Source organism: Oryctolagus cuniculus, chromosome 1, assembly GCF_964237555.1.
Source record: "Oryctolagus cuniculus chromosome 1, mOryCun1.1, whole genome shotgun sequence".
Lineage (NCBI taxonomy): Eukaryota > Metazoa > Chordata > Mammalia > Lagomorpha > Leporidae > Oryctolagus > Oryctolagus cuniculus.
This window is the reverse complement of record NC_091432.1, coordinates 6,509,280-6,528,850: the sequence shown is the minus strand read 5'-3', so window position 1 is coordinate 6,528,850 and position 19,571 is coordinate 6,509,280. Positions and strand designations below refer to the sequence as shown.

The 19,571-nt window shown below is 66.7% G+C and overlaps 2 protein-coding genes across 9 annotated transcripts; both read left to right on the top strand.

The window, feature by feature from the left end:
• The first annotated feature begins 2,295 nt into the window (after positions 1 to 2,295).
• On the top strand, positions 2,296 to 8,115 carry ARL2 (ARF like GTPase 2). Of its 3 annotated transcripts, none has more exons than XM_051831452.2 (5): positions 2,296 to 2,454; positions 4,544 to 4,654; positions 4,735 to 4,897; positions 7,175 to 7,255; positions 7,775 to 8,115. In XM_051831452.2, the coding sequence occupies exons 1-5, from the start codon at positions 2,390 to 2,392 to the stop codon at positions 7,907 to 7,909; spliced, it is 555 nt and encodes a 184-aa protein (XP_051687412.2). In that variant the 5' UTR covers positions 2,296 to 2,389; the 3' UTR covers positions 7,910 to 8,115. The 3 variants fall into 3 exon arrangements, with proteins under 3 accessions (XP_051687412.2, XP_051687413.2, XP_069924892.1); XM_070068791.1 differs by lacking the exon at positions 2,296 to 2,454 and adding an exon at positions 4,015 to 4,248 and having other exon boundaries at positions 4,435 to 4,654; XM_051831453.2 differs by lacking the exon at positions 4,544 to 4,654 and having other exon boundaries at positions 2,323 to 2,550.
• Positions 8,116 to 10,212: 2,097 nt separating this feature from the next.
• Positions 10,213 to 19,507, top strand: SNX15 (sorting nexin 15). Of its 6 annotated transcripts, none has more exons than XM_051831445.2 (8): positions 10,213 to 10,536; positions 13,922 to 13,957; positions 14,922 to 15,042; positions 15,577 to 15,692; positions 16,134 to 16,281; positions 16,534 to 16,674; positions 18,563 to 18,811; positions 19,027 to 19,507. In XM_051831445.2, exons 1-8 carry the CDS (start codon positions 10,228 to 10,230, stop codon positions 19,131 to 19,133), a joined length of 1,227 nt encoding a protein of 408 aa, XP_051687405.2. In that variant the 5' UTR covers positions 10,213 to 10,227; the 3' UTR covers positions 19,134 to 19,507. The 6 variants fall into 6 exon arrangements, with proteins under 6 accessions (XP_051687405.2, XP_051687404.2, XP_069924863.1 ...); XM_051831444.2 differs by having other exon boundaries at positions 16,531 to 16,674; XM_070068762.1 differs by having other exon boundaries at positions 16,414 to 16,674.
• The last annotated feature ends 64 nt before the right edge of the window (positions 19,508 to 19,571 follow it).

The window sequence follows — 19,571 nt, the reverse complement described above, 5'->3', positions numbered from 1 at the left end:
GAAAGAAGAGGGCACCACGGGCGGGCGGGAGCCCGGAGGCTGCCGTACCAAGTCTCGCTGCGGGATCGCTGGCCATCACCCCACAGCCCTGCCTCGGGCAGCCAGCGGCCGGAGGCACAGACCCGGAGCCTCAGGTGGCCAAGACCTCAGGACCGAGCCTCTGCCTGGTGCAGGGTGGCCCATGGGCGGCAGCAGTGTGCAGGTCGGTGGCCAGCGGAGGGCCGGGTATGAGCTGCGTCTTCACACAGAAGTGCTGAAGCCAGGACTCTCTGTCCAGCAACCTCTTCACCAAAGGCGGGGCTCCAGAGCTGGGAGCAGGAAACTGATGGCCACACTGACCGGTGCCTGCTCCCGGAAGGAGAGAGGGCTCCTCAGTGCTCGGGCACGCGTGGTACACGTGCGAGGACACGCTCGGGGCATGCACAGTAAACACGTAAGGACACGCTCGGGGCACATGCGGTACACGGGTGAGGACACGCTCAGGGAACACGCAGTACACAGGTGAGGACACACTCGGGGCATGTGCAGTAAACAGGTGAGGGCATGCACGGGGGGCAGGTGTTGAAGCCCCACTCACAATACCCACATCCCAGGGTTCGAGCCCCAGCTACTCCACTTCCAACCCAGTTTCCTGCTGACGCGCTGGGGAAGGCAGTGCGTGACGCTCGAAAGGGTTAGGTCCTTGCCACCCACGCGAGGGCCTGGATGGCCTTCCAGGCTCCTGATTTTGGCCTGGTCCAGCCCTGTCTGTTGTGGGCACTTGGGGAGTGAACCAGCAGACGGAAGCTCTTTCTCTCTCTCTCTCCTCTGTCACTTTGCTTTTCAAATAAATAGGTACATGTTTTTCAAACCGCGCTCATGCTACTACAGGCTGTAGAGACGTAAAGCGCAGGGGACGTGGCAGTGACGAGAGGAGCAAGCTGGCCGAGGCCGCTGCAGGGCTGACCGCGCTGGAGGCCCCCAGCCCCTCACAGCTCTTCCCTGCTCCTCTGAGCCCAGGCCGGACTCTCAGCAGGGCTCCCCGGAAGGCCAGGGAGGGTTTTCATAGGACCTGGGCTGGGGTGTGGCCGGCAGCGGGGAGAGAGGATGGCCGCCCTGGCACCCAGGCTGGGCGGTGAAGCCGTCCAGGAAGGCTGCCTGCAGGGCCCGGAGCCTCGGGGACGGAGGAGCTGACTGACCCTCCGGCAGGACAAGGCGCCGCTGCCTCCCGACCCACGGCGGGCGGGGGCGGGGGCGGGGACGTGCTCCGTGGGTATTCTTTCAATCAGAATGGGACTGGGACTTGCACTTCTCATTTAGCACCTGCCCGCCCCTCCACCGGCTCCTCCGTGGACTCTACCCCACGGCCTGGGCAACCTCCCCCACTGGCTGCTCCGAACTCACTGGTCATCTGTGAGGGCAGACCCCAGGCGGGTCCCGCGGCCTTGGCATTCCCTGTTCTGGCCTCGGCTGGGGTCAGAGCCTTCGCGCTCCTTTTCTTCCCCTGTGTGCGCCTGATGCAGGGAAAATGCGGTCCACCCCAGGCGCCCACGCGGGCGCCCCGCCGTCTCCACCTGCCCGCAACCACCTCCCGAGGACGGGAAAATCCAGCTCCTTCCAGACCCCTCCCTGGCGAGGCGAACTCCACGCAGCCGCCTTCGGCTAGATCGGAGTTCAAACCTCACCCTTAAACTCTCTGGACTCCACAAAAAAGGAGATGAACCCCTCGGGGCCGCAGTGCGCAGAGCCGGGACACATGCGTGGCCACGCGCGGTCAGCATCTAGCACACGCCAGCCCCTGTGACAAGGGCCTCGGTGGAACCAGACGATCCTCGGGGCAGGGCTGTGCCCCCGACCCGAAATGACCAGGGCTCAGATGCAAAGAAGCCCCCCGCCCCGCACATCTCGAAATGGCCCCCAGGGGGCACTTTCGCCCCGGAGAAGCACGGGTCCTCTTCCCACCGGAGCCGGAGGAGAGGAAAGCCCCATTATCTCCTCCGACACCGGCGGGGCTGGGGGGACGGCAGGATCCACACCGTGTTTCCTAACACAGGGCCTTTGGCGACCCCGGCCACGCTCAACACCCGCGGGGCTCTTGGTTCTGACCCCCGACCCATCAAGACGCAACGGTTCCCGTGGCTGGCCGAGGCCTTGGGTGCTCGGAGGAAGATGGGGACTTCGCTCTCAGCCCCCGGGACGCGAAGGGTTAAGGCGGGCGGCGCCGCAGAAGCCCCCCCGCACCGCCGCAGCGGCTCCCGCCGGCCGCCGGGCAGTCACGTGGGGCGAGGGCGGGCCCACGGGAGGCAGCAGCCAATAGGCTGCGCTGTCGTTGGGCGTGATAGCCAATAGGATCAGGGAGCGGGGGCCCGGGACTAGGAAGAGACGGCAGCCGGGAGGGGGCTCCGGGACTATGGGGCTTCTGACCATTCTGAAGAAGATGAAGCAGAAAGAGCGGGAGCTGCGACTGCTCATGCTGTATCCTCCCGGGGGCCGGAGCCGCGGGGTGGCGGGCGCCCTGCCGGGTGGGCGGCGCCAGGGTGCGCGGACGCTCTCCCGTCCCAACTGCCCATTGTGCGTCACGCACGTGGGCCCTACCAATTGCTCCCGGCGGGGGGCCGCGAGGAGGCCGTACCACTGGCTCGGGGCGGGGGGCTCCGTTCCGAAGGCCCAAGGTGCGGGCCTGAAGCCGAAGCGCCCGGACACGGCGTCCCGAATGGAAGGGGGAGGTGGGGCCCGGAGGTGACTGGACGTCGCCGTCCGTCGGGCGGGACGGAGCTGGGGGCCCCTGGCCGCCCCGGCTCTGACCTCCCACCCCCCCGCGGCCTGTCCGAGGGTGCCGGGCCCCGACCCCGCCCTCGAGTTCGAAATCCCAGGGGCGAGCGGGCCCCGCCCTCAGCTCGCGCGGCCGGGGGCGTGGACGCCGCGGGTCGTTTCGCGCTTGTGTCCGACCGTCCGTCTCTGCTGCGGTCACCCGTTGCTGTCCCCGGGCCGAGGGCTCGCAGGCCCTGGCTGGGGAGAGGAGACCCTGATGCGTGCATCTGTGTCGGGTGTAAAGAGCCCCGGGAAAGGCCCAGGGAGCTGAGCGCCACTGTGTGCGCGCCAGCGTCCTAGGGGCTGGGGTAACCCAGCAAAGCAGACCCTGCGTGGCGGAACGCTGTAATGCAGGGAGGAGCAGGGTGCTGAGTGGCCCGTGCTCGGAGGACCAGGCTCGCAGAGTGACAGCTGAACACGCAGAGCTGGGGGAGGTGGGCTGGGGGGGGCAAAGGGAGCAGGTGCGCCCAGAGGGGACCCCAGAGCCGCCTCCCCTGGGGCCTTCTGCTTCCTGACAGTGAGGGGTGCAGAGCACGAGCTGAGGTTGGGGAGAGAGACTGGTGGCTTGGGCCACGGTGTGAGCGGTGAGATCCTGAAAGGGGGGGGGGGACGTTCTGCCCCACTCCCCGCCCCTGGTGTCAGGTTGGGGAAGTGAGGCCCGACTGCCAGGTTCCTGGTGCGAGCAGTTACAAGGACCAGGGGCCATTGGCCGAGGCTGGGAGGAGCCGGGGAGGAGCGCAGGGGCTGGGAGGCAGAGTTCTGTTCTCCCCTGAGAGAGGCCCCAGACTTCCCGGGAAGGGCAGGTGGGCAGGTGGGCAGGTGCAGGTCGGGGGTCTGTGGAGGACACCGCCCAGGGAGTGTATGCAGGCCAGAGGTTGGAGGAGGACCAGGAGCTGGGGGTGGGGGCCCCTGGGACTCACCTTGGCGAGCAGGAGCCAGAGGCTGGTGGGTGTGGTTCAAGGATGAGGGAGAAGGCAGGGGGGTGGACAGGAGCTGCCTGCAGCCGAAGTGAGGAATGAGATGGGGGAGGGGCTGAGAGCCACAGCGGGGTCGTCAGCTGATTTTCAGGGCCTGGGCCTGGGCTCAGCAGAGGTGCTGTCCTCACCTCCAGTTTGTGGCCTTGGGTCACTCAAGGTCGGGAGAGAGACGGCTGAGTCGGGGACCTGCCCGGCCACAGCCCCCTTGCTCTGCCAGGTACACCGAGCTGTGGGAATGACTCCTCTGCTGTGAGCTCACACATCCATTTGCATGCATTTGGAATATTCACACATCCATTTGCATGCATTTGGAATATTCACACATCCATTTGCATGCATTTGGAATATTCACACATTCATTTGCATGTATTTGGAATATTCACACATTCATTTGCATGTATTTGGAATATTCACACATCATTTGCATGCATTTGGAATATTCACACATCATTTGCATGCATTTGGAATATTCCAGAAGCAGGTGAGAGTGTGGCTGTCCCCCGGGGCCTTGGCAAAGCCGGTTATTTGGATTTGGGGCCTTGGCTCAGGGCACTTCGCGTCCTCCCCAGTAGAGTGCGGGCCTGGGAGGGAGTGGCCTTGGTCCACCAGGACCCACGCCGAGGAGGGCCCGGCCAGAGGAGATGCCTGATGCCGCCGCGCCTTTCAGGGGCCAGCGTGGGCACCACTCATCTTGGCACAGGCGGGGAGCGGTCGGTCGGTCCTCGGGGCGCAGGGACGCAGGGATGCGGGGACTTCCTTAACCGGGCGCGCCGCAGCGGCCTGGACAATGCCGGCAAAACCACGATCCTCAAGAAGTTCAACGGGGAGGACGTGGACACCATCTCCCCCACGCTGGGCTTCAACATCAAGACCCTGGAGCACCGCGGGTGGGTGAGCAGGGCCCCGGCAGGGCCCGGAGCCGCAGAGGGGCCTGGCTCATCCGCTGCCGCCTCCCTCCCCTGCGCAGGTTCAAGCTGAACATCTGGGACGTGGGCGGCCAGAAGTCCCTGCGCTCCTACTGGCGGAACTACTTCGAGAGCACCGATGGCCTCATCTGGGTGGTGGACAGCGCTGACCGCCAGCGCATGCAGGACTGCCTGCGGGAGCTCCAGAGCCTGCTGGTGGAGGAGGTGCACGCCGGGGCCGGGCAGGGGGTGGGGGGTGTGCGCGAGGGGCTGGTGGAGGAGGTGCACACCGGGGCCGGGGAGGGGGTGGGGTGTGCGCGAGGGGCTGGTGGAGGAGGTGCACACCGGGGCCGGGCAGGGGGTGGGGGGTGTGCGCTAGGGGCTGGTGGAGGAGGTGCACGCCGGTGGGGGGGAGGGGGTGGGGGGGTGTGCGCGAGGGGCTGGTGGAGGAGGTGCACGCCGGGGCCGGGCAGGGGGTGGGGGGGTGTGCACGAGGGGCTGGTGGAGGAGGTGCACGCCGGGGCCGGGGAGGGGGTGGGGGGGTGTGCGCGAGGGGCTGGTGGAGGAGGTGCACGCCGGGGCCGGGAGGGGGTGGGGGGGTGTGCGCGAGGGGCTGGTGGAGGAGGCGCACGCCGGGGGGGGGGGGGGGGGCGGGGAGGGCTGGGGGTGTGTCTGCATGCGCACAGCGCTGGTGGGGCGTGGAGAGAGGCTGCTGGCCGGGGGCGGCCCTCCTCTGTGAATACATGTGTCGGGTGTGTGGACACCTTTCTCCACGGGCACCCAGAGGGACGCCTGGGACAGACCTGTTCCTGCACCGCACCCCACCACGGGAGGCCCATGGTGCCATTCTGTGCACTGCGACCTGGGCTCCTGACCCCCGAGGGCCGCCGGTTTTCTCCTCTGAGCTTCAGCGTCTGCCCTGAAGCAGGCATGACGTCACCCACAGGACTGGGCTTAGCGAGTGAGGCTCTGGGGGGCGGGGGTGGGGCGCCCTACTGTGTGCCCTCAGGAGAGCCACCTAACCGCTCACTTCCACATCCCGAGATGATCTTTGAAAGCAGAAAGATCTACTTTATGTTATTTGAAAGAGAGGGAGAGACGGAGAGAAAGATCTTCCATCGCTGGTTCACTCCCAGATGGCTGCAGTGGTTGGAGCTGGGCCAGGCTGAAGCCGGGAGCCTGGAGCTCCATCCGGGCCTCCCGCGTGGGTGACAGGAGCCCCAGCACTTGGGCCATCCTCTGCTGCCTTCCCAGGCGCGTTAGCAGGGGGCTGGACCGGAAGCGGAGCAGCCGGGACCCTAACCAGCGCTCCCACGCCGGATGCTGGCGTCCCAGGCAGCAGCTTTACCCAGTGCCGGCCTCCCGAGCAGTTTTCTTTAAAACGGTAGATTTACAGAAGAGTTGAGGAGCTGGAGCCCTCACCCCTTCATAGCTCGCGTGGTGCGAACATCTTCCGTAACCCGGTCATCTGTCAGCCAGGAGCGGAAGGCTGGGGACGGCGGTCCTGTCCCTGCTGTTGGACTCAGCCTCGCGCCGCACTGCACGCAGCTGAGAGCCAGGGCTCCTGGGGAGTGGAAAGGCAGATGTTGGGGGGGGGGGGCACAGATCATGGCCGGCAGACTCTGAGCGCACGCCCCACAGGCCAAGGCCTACAGGGTGAGGGCGATGGTGTGGAGGACGCCCGGGGAAGACGCGGGTGGAAATATCTGGAATCAGAGGCAGAGTGAGGCCTGCTGGGAGTGGCACGTGAAGGGGGAAGGCAGCCTGCGGGGTCTCTGTGGGTCAGACCATCGGAACCACAAAGAGGGCCAAGGATGGTCTTGTCGCGGGGTCTCTGCAGGTCAGACCACCGGAACCACGGGGGGGGGGGCAGGATCGTTCTGTCCTGGGGTCTGTGGGGTCTCTGTGGGTCAGACCACCAGAACCACAGGGGGGCCAAGGATGGTCTTGTCCCGGGGGTCCACGGGGTCTCTGCGGGTCAGACCATGGGAGCCACAGGGGGGACCAGGATTGTTCTGTCCCGGAGTCTGCCGGGTCTCTGCGGGTCAGACCACCGGAACCACGGAGGGGGCCAGGATCGTCTTGTCCCGGGGGTCCACGGGGTCTCTGCGGGTCAGACCACCGGAACCACGGAGGGGGCCAGGATGGTCTTGTCCCGGGGTCTGCGGGGTCTCTGCGGGTCAGACCATCGGAACCAAAGGGGGGACCAGGATCCTCTTGTCCTCGGGGGTCCACGGGGTCTCTGCGGGTCAGACCATGGGAACCACAGGGCCCTAGGATGGTCTTGTCCTGGGGTCTGCGGGGGTCTCTGGAGGTCAGACCATCAGAACCACAGAGGGGCCCAGGATCCTCTTGTCCTGGATTACAAAAGAGGAAACAGGAACTGGGAGTGAGGGGCCCGCTGCCCCTCCCACCCGGGCCGCTCCCGCCCCCACAGCCGCTCTGGGCCAGTGGAGGAGGGGGCTGCCGGCCCTTGAGCCCCGTCCCCTCTCTGCCCCGCAGCGACTGGCCGGAGCGACCCTCCTGATCTTTGCCAATAAGCAGGACCTGCCGGGAGCGCTGTCCTCCAATGCGATTCGCGAGGTGAGTGCGGGGCTCACGGGACAGGGAGGCGGGCGTCTCGCCAGGTGTTGGGTGGCATTTGTGAGCCCCTGCTGTGTGGCAGGTGAGGCGTAGGGGTGGCGCCAGGGCCTGTTAGTTACCGCACAGGCGGGCACCCGGCGCCCTCCGCCCCGGGGAGCTCCCTTTGCCACGGCGGCCCCCTGCTCTCGCTGGCCAGGACCGCCTGACCCCGGGGATGAGAAAGCCGGGTTAGAAACCGGTTCTGCCTTGCCCGGCTGTGTGACCTTGGGGGCCTGTGGAGCGTCTGAGCTTTGGTTCTCCTGGGCGTCCGAGGCCTCGGAAGCAGAGGACGCGGGGACGAGGGCGCGGGGACGCGCGGGGGGTCCCCAGCAGGATGCCTGGGACCTGGCGGACGCCGCAGCAGGGGGTGGCACTGCCCAGGGAGCTCTCCCCCCCGGGGGGGGGCCCCTTGCCAGGGCCTGGGCGGCTCCCTGGGTGGGGAGACCCGGGCTGCCCCCACCGGTACTTCCGCCCCGCCAGGCCCTGGAGCTGGACTCCATCCGCAGCCACCACTGGTGCATCCAGGGCTGCAGCGCGGTGACCGGGGAGAACCTGCTGTGCGGCGTGGACTGGCTGCTGGACGACATCTCCAGCCGCATCTTCACGGCCGACTGAGCCGCTGCCCGCTCCCCCGCCCCACCTGCAGAACTCACACTCCCCACCCCCGCCCAGACCGGACTGTCTGTTGCCCTGGCCCTACCCGGCCCGCCGCTGCGCACCCAAAAGGAAGGGCTGGGGCTGGACAGGCCCCTCCGCTGCTACTGAGGCCGTGGGCCTCGCCCTGTGCTCAGCTCTGAGAATAAACCACTCCTCGCCCCGGCGCCCAGCTCAGCCGTTTCTTGATTCAACCTCTCTGGACGCCACCTGGGATGCCCGAGTCCAGCGGGGGACAGAGAGGCAAAGGCCCGTTGGCAGCCCGCAGGTCGGCTGCTGCTGTGTCACAGGGAGTGGGAGCCCAGGACGGGGCTGTGGAACCTCCACCCGGGAGAGTCCAGGCAGGCTTCCTGGAGGAGGTGACACTGGAGCTGGGGCGGGGGGAGGGGGGATGTGTTTTGGCAGAGAAGGGGAGGCTGGGTCACAGGGTAGCTGCAGCCCTCCTAGGTATGGATTAGAAAAAGGGACACAGGCCCCGGCCAGGGCTCCCAGCCTGTTGAAGTTCAGCCTCCGGTTCTCTGTGGCCACCAAGAAGCCGTGTGCAGTGGACAGCGTGCCTAGCTGCCGGCAGTGCAGGTCCAGGCAGAGGGACTCCCACACAGGGACACAAAAGGCCAGGGGCGTGGACTGCAGTGTAGACGGACATCAGGCGAGGTGTTTAAGGCCTTCTCACAGGCTATGGAGCTTTTTAAAGATTGATTTATAAATCAGAATTAGATCTTCCATCCACTGGTTCACTCGCCAGAGGGCCAGGTGGAAGCCAGGAGCCAGGGGCTTCTTCCGGGTCTCCTACGTGGGTGCAGGGCCCAAGCACTTAGACCATCCTCCACTGCTCTGCCAGGCGCATTAGCAGGGAGCTGGATTGGAAGTGGAGCAGCCGGGACTCGAACCGGCGCCCACATGGAATGCCGGCGCTGCAGACAGTGGCTTCACCTGTGCCACAGCCAGCCCCCACCCGAGGATCTTAATCCAGTGGCAAATCACACGGGTGTTTTCACGGGGCGAGGCAGCCCCTTGAGTTAAGCTGAGCACCCAAAGCCAGCCAGCTAGGAAGTGGGGGCTGGGCTTTGAAGCCGGCACACTGGGCCGTGACACCCTGCTGCCTCCTGTGCCGACTCAGGCCTGAGCACCGCAGTTTTTGTGCCTGAAATGCAAACACCAGGGCTGAGCAGCCCGAGGCCCTGGCACCCGACAAGCCTGTGGGGCCTTGTCCCAGGGAAGGGCAGGCTGCCCGAGGGACGCCGGATGCCGTGACCCAAGGTGAGGAGGCGGCCCTGGGACTTCACTCTGGAGTTGGCGCGAGGGTCCCTTCCCAGAGGGGTAGGGCCCTGTGCAAAGTCTGCGTTCCGGGACGATGCAGGGAGCTAGTGGGCAGCACCCTTCCCGCCTCTGCTGTCCCAGCACGCAGGAGGAGGAGCCCGGGTCCAGTCTGCCTGCTCACAAGCCCCGGGTGCAGGGACAGGCCCAGCTCTGCAGCTGGAAGCCAGCTGTGCCGCCCGCTGCAGCAGAACAAGTGGCCTGGCCCCTCTCTGCCTCGGTTTCCCTCCCAGGGTTGGGATTAGGGCCACGTGGGTTGGCGTGTCGTCTGCCCTGAGCACTGTGTAAGGGCAGCTCTGGTCGACATCTGAACCAGGTGAATCCAGCCCACGTGGACTTGGTCACCCAGAGACACGGGGCGACCCCAGGGCCAAGGCAGTCGTGTGGGGGGGGTGGGTGCGTGTGTGTCCACGTGCAGGGGAGTGGCCGAGGGAATAACCGTGGGCAGGGACGGAGCAGCCACCCTCGACGCTACCTTGCAAGCAGCCCGGGATTCCCACAGCCAAAGTTTTGCCTGCGTCCCATGACGGGTGGGGTGGGGTGCCATGCCCAAGCACGCATCCAGGGACATCATCCTGGCTGGGTCCCAGAACACCTAGTGATGAAGCCACCTGCCCCCCCACCATGTCCCAGAAGAAGAGGGAAGGAGAGGAGGAGCAGCGGGGAGACCGTGCGCCCCAAACTCCGCCTCCTGTACACACTCGATTCTGCCCCACGGCAGCCTATAAAAGGACACCCAAACCCTGCAGACTGCAGCCCAGGCTTTCCTTGTCTTTAAACACGTCCCAGGCACCTGCCCCCTTCATCCAGGTCTCCTGTTGGAGGAAAGAGCCCGCAACAAGCCCGGGGTCGGGGTCCCTCTCCCCCCCTCCCCTGCAACAGGGCTCTGCAGCTGTCACCCTCTGTCTGCCCCTCCCCGTGGAGGGGTGAAGGTGGAGACACGGACAAGGCTGGAGAGGGCAATGGGGAAGAGGGGGAGAGGAGAGGAAAGGGGGAGAGGAGACCGGAGAGTCGGCCCTGCCCAGGTACCCTGGAGAGCGCAAGCCAGGCCTAGCTGGGTCCTCGGGAGCCCTGGTGTGTGGGGGCGGAGGACACACCCCATCCGCAGCCTCCTGCCACACCTCCGGATATCCCAGCTCCTTGCAGAGCCGCCAGGGGAGGACTCGGAGGCTGCCTTGCAGCCGCTGCGACAGCATCCATCCATCTGCGTCCCAGGAACACTCCGGGGGCATTGCACCTGCCCCGTCTCCCACAAGCCTCTCCACTTCCCGGTGCGTTCCCACAGGTTCTCGCTGGGTTGGGGAGACAGCGGCCTCCACCGGGCGACCAGCTTTGCAGACATCCCGGGGACGCAGTCCCGGGGCCGACCAGTTGGTGGCTGAATGCAGCCTGGTTGCGCCAGCACCGCCACGGTGACTGGTGCAGCCGAGGTGTGCTGGCTTCGGGCACGGGTCGCCGCTCTGCCCATTTCTCCGAGCTACCGGCTTCCAGCTCACCAGCACCTGCCGCCACACTCAGGACAGCCCAAGCAGCCCAAGAGGTGCCCGGGACCAGGTGTTTCTGATGCAAGTCTCTGCTGCTGGGGCATCAGCGATGGTCCCATAACACCCCTCCCCGGGTTCGCATTCGCTCATAAATAGCCCCATTCCAGAGAGGAGACAGGCTCCAGCCCTCAGCTGCGGAGAGCTGTGGCTGCGGAGCCCCTGACAGCATCTTGCTTCTCCCTGGCTTCCAGAAGCTGGGCATCTCCGGCCCGTGTTTACACAATGGAAGCTGGGTGCATGGGTGCAGGGGAAGTGGGTTGAGGCTCCCAGGGACCGCCCGGCAGAGATGAGGCCAGAACCTGCGCCTTCGCTGTACCAGCACCAGGGCACTTTTCAGACGCTCCCTTGGCCGCGCGCCCGGGTGGGGCGCGGCGCTGTCACTCAGCTCGGGGCCGGAAGTAGAGGAAGGGCGCAGGCCCGAGCCGGGCGGCGGCGGGTGGCGGCCGACCTGGAGGGGCGGGGGCGGCCTGGAGCACGTCGGGGCCGGTGGTCGGCTCCGCTGCGGCTTGGCAGTCATGTCTCGCCAGGCGAAGGATGACTTCCTGCGGCACTACACAGTCTCCGACCCCAGGACCCACCCCAAGGGCTACACCGAGTACAAAGTAACAGCGCAGGTGAGGTGGGGCCCGGCGGATCCATCGCCCCTTTAAGGAGCCCGGCGGCCGAGTTTTCCCTTAAGGCAGAGCGCCGCAGGAAACCACCTTTTGAGCCGACAGAAAAGAATTTCCCCTTTAAGGGGAGGCAGGGTCTGCGCCTCCGCTGACGTCCGCGCGCCTGGGGGGCGGGGCGACGGGAGGGCGCGGCCCCTCTTAAAGGGGCGCGGACGGCCGTTCCGTGGCGGCCGGGCGTGCGCCCACGCGGGGCTCGTGGCGGGTGGACCCCAGGCTGCGACTTTCTCCGAGCCTACAGGGAAGCTGGCCTAACGGCTTCCATACCCCAGAGCGGCTTCGACACCGACATAAAAGGCCTTTAAAGAGCTCATTTTCCGTTCTTCACAAAATTACCCCGGTGTGTGGTTCTAGACTGCTCGGGAGTTAGCGTGGGCGGTCACGGCAGGGAAGGAGTGAAGACTGGCGCTGACGTAGGAGCATCGCGTGACGTAAGAACACTGACGTAAAAGCATCGCGTGACGTGGAGGGCTGTGTGATGTTAAAACATCGTGTGATATTCTAAGAGCACGGTGTGACGTAAGAGCACTATGTGACGTAAGAGCAGCCCTTGTGTGGAGGTGGAGGAGCCGTGAGAATAATTCCCAGTGAGCAGAATGCTGGCGCTGACGTAAGAGCAGGGTGACGTCATAACTCACAGGCCGCCGAGCCGCGGTGGGGGGGGGGCACCCGGGGCAGACTCCCCTCTGGGGGCTGGGGAACCTGGAGTTCGGCAGCTTTGGAGCTGATAATAAATATTAACGGGAACGGAGCGCCCGGGCTCTCCCGGCGCGCGCTGTGTGCGGCAGCGGGTCCAGCCCGCGTCCCACGCGTGCGGAGCCCCAGCTGCCCCGCGCTTCCCACGCGTGCGGAGTCCCGGCTGCCCCGTGCCCGCGTCCCACGCGTGCGGAGTCCCGGCTGCCCCGCGTCCCACGCGTGCGGAGTCCCGGCTGCCCCGCGTCCCACGCGTGCGGAGTCCTGGCTGCCCCTGTACCCGCGTCCCACGCGTGCGGAGTCCCAGCTGCCCCGCGTCCCACACGTGCGGAGTCCCGGCTGCCCCACGCGTCCCACGCGTGCGGAGTCCCGGCTGCCCCTGTGCCCGCGTCCCACGCGTGCGGAGCCCCACCTGCCCCTGCTCCCAGCCGGGCCCTGGCCCTGCTCCTCGCCCCGTGGGGTAGGGCTCTGGTTCCCGCCTGGCCAGCCCTGCCCTGCGGCCATCTGGGGTGTGCGCAGAGGGCGGTGGTGCGGAGCGGTGTGCGCTTCCCCCAGGCCCCGCCCTCAGCTCTACACCAGGTAACCTGGGTCTGGTTCATAATTCCTAAAGAATTCCCACTGCACCCCCTTCCTGCTGTCCTTAGAGAGCCTCACTATTAGTTTGTTTATCCTTGCAAATGAACTCAGCGTTTGTGAGCGAATGTGTGATTCCACCATCTGCCACTTACGGGAGTAGGCGTCGGTATTCCTGCGTTGCTTAGTGATTTTTAGGAACGAGGGAGAGACGGACAGCGGAGAGCTTCCGCGCACTGGCCACCCCCACGGTGCCCGCAGCCGGGTCCCGTGCTGGGGCAGAGACCCACCTGCTGGGTGCCTCCTCTGGTCGGCGGCGGCGGGAAGCTGGAGTCAGAGGCCGGAGCCGGGACTCAAACTCAGGCCTGAGGCATCTGGGCCACTAGCCCAAAAGGCTGCCCTCGCGGCTTTGTTCTTCGTTTACTAATAATAATAAAAGCTATACTTTACATAAAGATGCACAGACTTTTTTTTAATACAAGATTTATTTATTCGAGAGGCAGAGCTGGAGGGGGCAGCAGAGAGAGAGAGAGAGAGAGAGAGAGAGGTCTTCCATCTGCTGGTTCACTCCCCAAATGGGTGCAATGGCCGAGGCTGGCCAGGCCGAAGCCAGGAGCCTGGAATTCCGTCCGGGTCTCCCACGTGGGTGCAGGGGCCCGAGCGCTTGGGCCTCTTCTGCTGCTTTCCCAGGTGCATTAGCAGGGGGCGGGATCGGAAGCGGAGCAGCCAGACTTGGATTGGCGCTCGCATGGGACGCCGGTGCTGCACGCTGCGGCCTAACCCGCTGAGCCACAGCTCTGGCCCTAAGACGCGCAGACCCTAAGTGCGCGCGCGTGCAGATGAGCGGGCTGCTGGGAGTAAAGACCCCGACCGGGGTGGCAGCAGCAGCTCCGTCCGTCCGTGATGCTGTCGTCCGCAGAGGTCGGAGAGGCTTCTGGGAGCTGGCGGCGCACCTGCAGCGCCCGGCGGGCTCTTACCCTGCGCCGGGTGGGTGGCCCTTTAAGAGCTGGAAGGACTGAGGCACGTGGCAGAGGGACAGCGGGATGCCAGCGGCCAGGGGCCCTGACCCGAGGGGCAGCGGCACTCGGGATTGTCTGGGCCTCCTTAGCTTTTCCAGGAGATGGGCTGGCACGGCCACCTCTGGTCTCACCTGGCTCTTGCCCTTTTTTTTTTTTCAGTTCATCTCAAAGAAGGACCCTGAGGATGTGAAGGAGGTGAGGCTCGTGGGGAGCGGGGCCACCCCCACTTCCAGGTCTGGACAGAGTGAGCAGGCAGCAGCCGGCTCCTGGGGGGGAACGCGGGGGGCGCCAAGGGCGGAGTGGCGGCCGTGCCCTCTGCTCAGGCGTCCCTCAGCTGCGCGGGCGCGGGACACGGTGCACGGGAGGCTGCCCCCCACCCCGCAGGCTCGGGGCCAGCCCGTGTGTGTCCCCCACGGGCCCAGGCCAGCCTGCATGTGTCCCCTGCGTGTCCGGGCCAGCCTGTGTGTGTCCTCCGCAAAGCCGGGCCAGCCCGTGTGTGTCCCCTGTGGGCCCAGGCCAGCCCCTGTGTGCCCCCCGCGAGCTCGGGCCAGCCCGTGTGTGTCCCCCGCAAACCCGGGCCAGCCCATGTGTGTCCCCCGCGAGCCCGGGCCAGCCCGTGTGTGTCCCCAGCGAGCCTGGGCCAGCCCACATGTGTCCCCCGCGAGCCCGGGTCAGCCCACGTGTGTCACCCGTGGGCCCAGGCCAGCCCCTGTGTGTCACCCGTGGACCCAGGCCAGCCCCTGTGTGTCCCCCGCGGGCCCGGGCCAGCCTGCATGTGTCCCCCGCGAGCCCGGGCCAGCCCGTGTGTGTCCCCTGCGAGCCCGGGCCAGCCCACATGTGTCCCCCGCAAGCCCGGGTCAGCCCACGTGTGTCACCCGTGGGCCCAGGCCAGCCCCTGTGTGTCCCCCGCGGGCCCGGGCCAGCCTGCACGTGTCCCCTGCGAGCCCGGGCCAGCCCACGTGTGTCCCCTGCGAGCCCGGGCCAGCCCACGTGTGTCCCCCATGGGCCCGGGCCAGCCCCTGTCTGCCCCCCGTGGGCCCAGGCCAGCCTGTGTGTGTCACCCACGGGCCCAGGCCAGCCCATGTGTGTTCCCCGCAGACCCAGGCCAGCCCCTGTCTGTCCCCCGCGAGCCCGGGCCAGCCCGCGTGTGTCCCCGCAGGTGGTCGTCTGGAAGCGGTACAGCGACTTCCGCAAGCTGCACGGAGACCTGGCCTACACCCACCGCAACCTCTTCCGCCGTCTCGAGGAGTTCCCCGCCTTCCCCCCGGCCCAGGTGTTTGGTGAGTGTGCCAGGACTTGAACCAGCGCCCACGTGGGATGCCGGTGTCGCGCGGTGGTTTAACCCCCTGAGCCGCAGCACCAGCCGCTCGTGTTCTGTCTCTGCTGGGCAGTGCTGGTCTGTGTGCATCCAGGTCCCCTGACGCCGGGGGGATGAGATGTTTGGTCACAGCTGGTGAGGGCTCGTTGCCGGCAGGTCATGCCAGGGTGGCGCAGCTTATGCCCCCGGCAGCACAGGGCAGAGCAGGGGCCTGTGACAAAGGGGCAGCTTGCTGTGTGACCCTGGGTGGGTCACTTTCCCCCTCTGTGCATGGAGGCTTTGTTTCTCATCGGGGATACAGTATCCAGGACAGAAACTGTTTCTCTCTCGTTCTCCGTCTGAGCGCAGCTGGTAGTGGGTGCTCAGGAGACATCTGGCGGATGAGTGGGGAAGTTTGTCCCCCTGGGAAGCCTCAGGGAGGCTCGTGGGGAGGAGGAGCTGGGCGGGCCCTGGGGTCACCGCCGCTCTGCCCCCTCCCCGTCCTGGGGCGCTGCAGGCCGCTTCGAAGCCTCGGTCATCGAGGAGCGGCGGAAGGGGGCGGAGGACCTGCTTCGGTTCACAGTGCACATCCCTGCGCTCAACAACAGCCCCCAGCTCAAGGAGTTCTTCCGGGTACGCTGCCCTGCCCTGCCCTGCCCTGCCCTGCCCCGCCCCGCCCCCAGGCACCTGCCCACCAGGCCACGCCGCCCCGCCCTGCCCTGCCCCGCCCCGCCCCCAGGCACCTGCCCACCAGGCCACGCTGCCCCGCCCCGCCCCACCCCGCCCCCAGGCACCAGCCCACCAGGCCACGCTGCCATGCCCTGCCCCACCCCCAGGCACCTGCCCACCAGGCCATGCTGCCATGCCCTGCCCCGCCCCCAGGCACCTGCCCAGCAGGCCACGCTGCCCCGCCCTGCCCCGCCCCCAGGCACCTGCCCAGCAGGCCATGCTGCCATGCCCTGCCCCGCCCCCAGGCACCTGCCCAGCAGGCCACGCTGCCCCGCCCTGCCCCGCCCCCAGGCACCTGCCCAGCAGGCCATGCCGCCAACTCTGCCAGGCTGGTCTCTCCCGCAGGGTGGCGAGGTGGCACGGCCCTGTGAGGCGTCCAGGGACCTGCACATCCTGCCTCCGCCACTGATCCCCACCCCGCCCCCTGACGAGCCCCGGCTGCCCCAGCCGCTCCCCGCCGAGAGGAGGGGCCTCGAGGAGTCGGAAGTGCCAGGTACCGGCCGAAGGCTGGGCGCCGGAGTGGGCAGACAAGGTGGGCGGGGGTGGACGTGGGGGTCCACACCCACCCCCCAGCCCTAACCGTCTCCCTGCTGAGGGACTCTGGACAGGTCATCTTCATTCTCAGCTTCTCCATCTGTAAAATGGGCACAAACCCTTGAGGGACTTGGTGAGGGGCGGCTCCCTGGCAGAGCTGGGCCGCAGCTCAGCGCAGCTGTCCCTGTGCCCCGTGGTCTCTGCTCAGCAGACCCTGCGCCGTCCAGCCCCGCCCAGGAGGCCCTGGATCTCCTCTTCAGCTGTGGCAGCCCCCAGGAGACGTCGGGGACCCCCACCCGGGGCCCACTCACCGAGGCCGACCTCGCCCTCTTCGACCCCTTCTCCAAGGAAGGTAACGGATGGGGACGGCCAGAGCCGGGGTGTCTGGGGCCGAGGCTGGTTCACTTTCTGGGGCTGTAACAGGGGCCTAAGGTGGGCACTGAGGAAGCGAGCCGATTTCACTCACGGTGTCGGCAGCTGCAGGTCCGAGACAGGGCGGCCCCGTGTGTTTGGCCCCAGTCAGGGCCTTGTGGCAGATGGTGTTATGGTATGACCGACAGGCATAACGGGAAAGCCACCTTGCCATGCCGACATCCCATATGGGCATCGGTTCGAGTCCCGGCTGCTCCACTTCCAATCCAGCTTCCTGCTGTGGCCTGGGAAAGCAGTGGAGGATGGCCCAAGTGCTTGGGCCCCTGCACCTGTGTGGGAGACCTGGAAGAAGCTCCTGGCTCCTGGCTTCGGCCTGGCAGAGCCCCGGATGTTGTGACCATTTGGGGAATGAACCAGCGGATGGACACACTCACTCTCTGTCTCTCTTTCTCTCTCTCTGTAAGTCTGCCTTTCAAATAAATAAATCAATCTTTAAAAAATAAATGAAGACGATCCCATGGTGAGACAGGAAGTGAGAGCAGCTCAGGGCCCACTCTGTAAGGCCGGCCTTCATCGCCTCTGGGGTCCGTGCCCCCAGCACCCAATCCCCACACACCGCTGTCTAACTCTGTGTATTTATTTGAAAGTCAGAGTTACACAGAGAGAGAGAGAGAGGTCTTCCATCCGCTGGTTCACTCCGCAACTGGCCGCGACAGCCAAGGCTGAGCCAGGCCAAAGCCAGGAGCCAGGAGCTCCATCCGGGCCGCCCCCGTGGTAGCAGGGTGCACGCGCTCGGGCCATCATTCGCTGTCTCCCTGGGCACATGAGCAGGGAGCTGGACTGCGAGCCAGGACTTGACCAGGCGCTCACACGGGTGCCGGCCTCCCAAACAGCAGCCTGCACCTGCTGTGCCGCAACACCAGCCCGGCCCCCACCTCTCCAGGCTCCACCCCCCGGTGCTGCCATGGGGACCAAGCATCCAGCACAGGAACCTCTGGGGGGGCCCTGTGACCGCATCCAGGCCACACCAGCTGCCAGCAGCCTGCGGGCCCCTCTGTGGTGCTGCCCGAGGCAGCAGGCAGCCTCGGAGCCCCCGTCATGCCGGGGCTCAGGGTGGGGCCAGCAGGTACAGAATGTGGGGAGGAGGCCGTTCACCAGCTGGACTCGCGCCCGCCACCTTCCAGCGAGGTTTGCAGAGTCCGGGCCCTGCGGTTGGAAGCCGCAGGTGGGGGTCCCGGCCGGCTCAGGGTCCAGATCCTGAAGGCAGGGGAGACCCACCGGCCGGCAGAGGTAGGGCCAGGGCTCAAAGGCCTTCTCACCCAACCCGCCAGCCTCGCGGCCTCGCGTGAACGCTGCAGGGACGGGGTCCGACCACCTCGGCGCCAGTCCTGCAGGCGTGCTGAGCCCCTCACTCGGGACAGTGAGGAGACCCCTCACCCCCGTCCTCACCTTTGGGCTAAAACTGTGAGACCTCGCAGAGCCCTGCAAGTCACTGAACCCGCCGCTCCAATGCGGGGACTTCGGGCTTTTCCGTCCCCGGCCTCCTGCCGTCGGCCCAGCCGCCTTCCGTTAAAACGCTGGGTTTCAGGTCAGCCAGAGGCAGCGGCAAGCAGGACCAGGGACGCAGAGCTTGGAGACCACGGTCCGCGTGCTCCTAAAGAGCCAGTTAGGACAGCAAGGCTGCGGGCGAGCGCAGGAGCCGCACCCGTTAAACAGACCCGGCTGCTCTGCCCTGTGCCCGCCCGGGACTGCTCCCCTCCCCTGGGGACAGGGCGGCGCCCTGGTGTGGGGTGGGCAGCAGGCCCCGGGAAGGGAAGGGCCTCCTGGCCTGAATACCCCCTCTCCCCTCTCTGACTGCATAAATTTAGGTGCAGGCTGCAGCCCCACCAGCGCAGGCGAGCTGGCAGCGACCGAGGCGGAGGCCACGCAGCCGCAGGAACCCTGGGAGCCAGGAGGGCAGCAGGGGGAGGACCCGCAGGGAAAGCCCGTACCCGCCTACGTGAGCCAGGCCACGGAACTCATCGCCCAGGCCCTGCGGGACGAGAAGGCGGGCGCCTACCCGGCCGCGCTGCAGGGCTATCGGGACGGCGTGCACATCCTGCTGCAGGGGGTGCCTGGTAAGGGGCGGCCTGGGGTCCCGGCCGAGGGCAGCGCAGACGTCAGGAGTCCTCGCCCCTGGGCGGCTGGCTCTCTCGGGGCCTCCCTGTTCTCATCTGTGCAATGGGAGATAGGCGCTGGGTCCAAGGGGAGGCAGCAAGGCTCAGCGGGTCGCTCTGGGAACCGTAAGGGGCTCGGCCAGGGCCGCTCAGAGGAGCCACTGTGTCGCCCCCAGGTGACCCATCCCCTGCCCGCCAGGAAGGTGTGAAGAGGAAGGCGGCTGAGTACCTGAAGCGGGCGGAGGAGATCCTGCACCTGCACCTGACCCAGCTCCCGCCCTGAGGGGGCGCACCCTCCCCGGGACTCCAGCTCCAGCACTGCCAGCCTCCCCGGCCCCTCCCCCAGGGCCTGGCCCTCCCACCGGGCCGTTTCTGTATGCGGCTGCACCAAGAATGAGAACGAAAGGATGAATTCTGAGCTGCCGGAGTGTGGGGGTCTGCTTGGGCCCAGGGGCTCGCGCTTGTGAGCCCATCCGACCACTGGACTGTCAGGTCACCCGTCTGGCCCCGGGCTCTGCCACCCACAGCCCGGAGCCACACATCTCGTGCTAAATACTGAGATTTTTTTCCACTTTTTAATGGTTGGGGGAAAAATAACAGGCAGGTGAAGATTACATGCAACGTAATCGTACATAAATAAAACTTGGCGGGACCCAAGGCTGCACCTGCGGGGTCACCTAGCTGTTGGGTGGCGCCAAGGGCAAATCCACTGCCCGCCTCG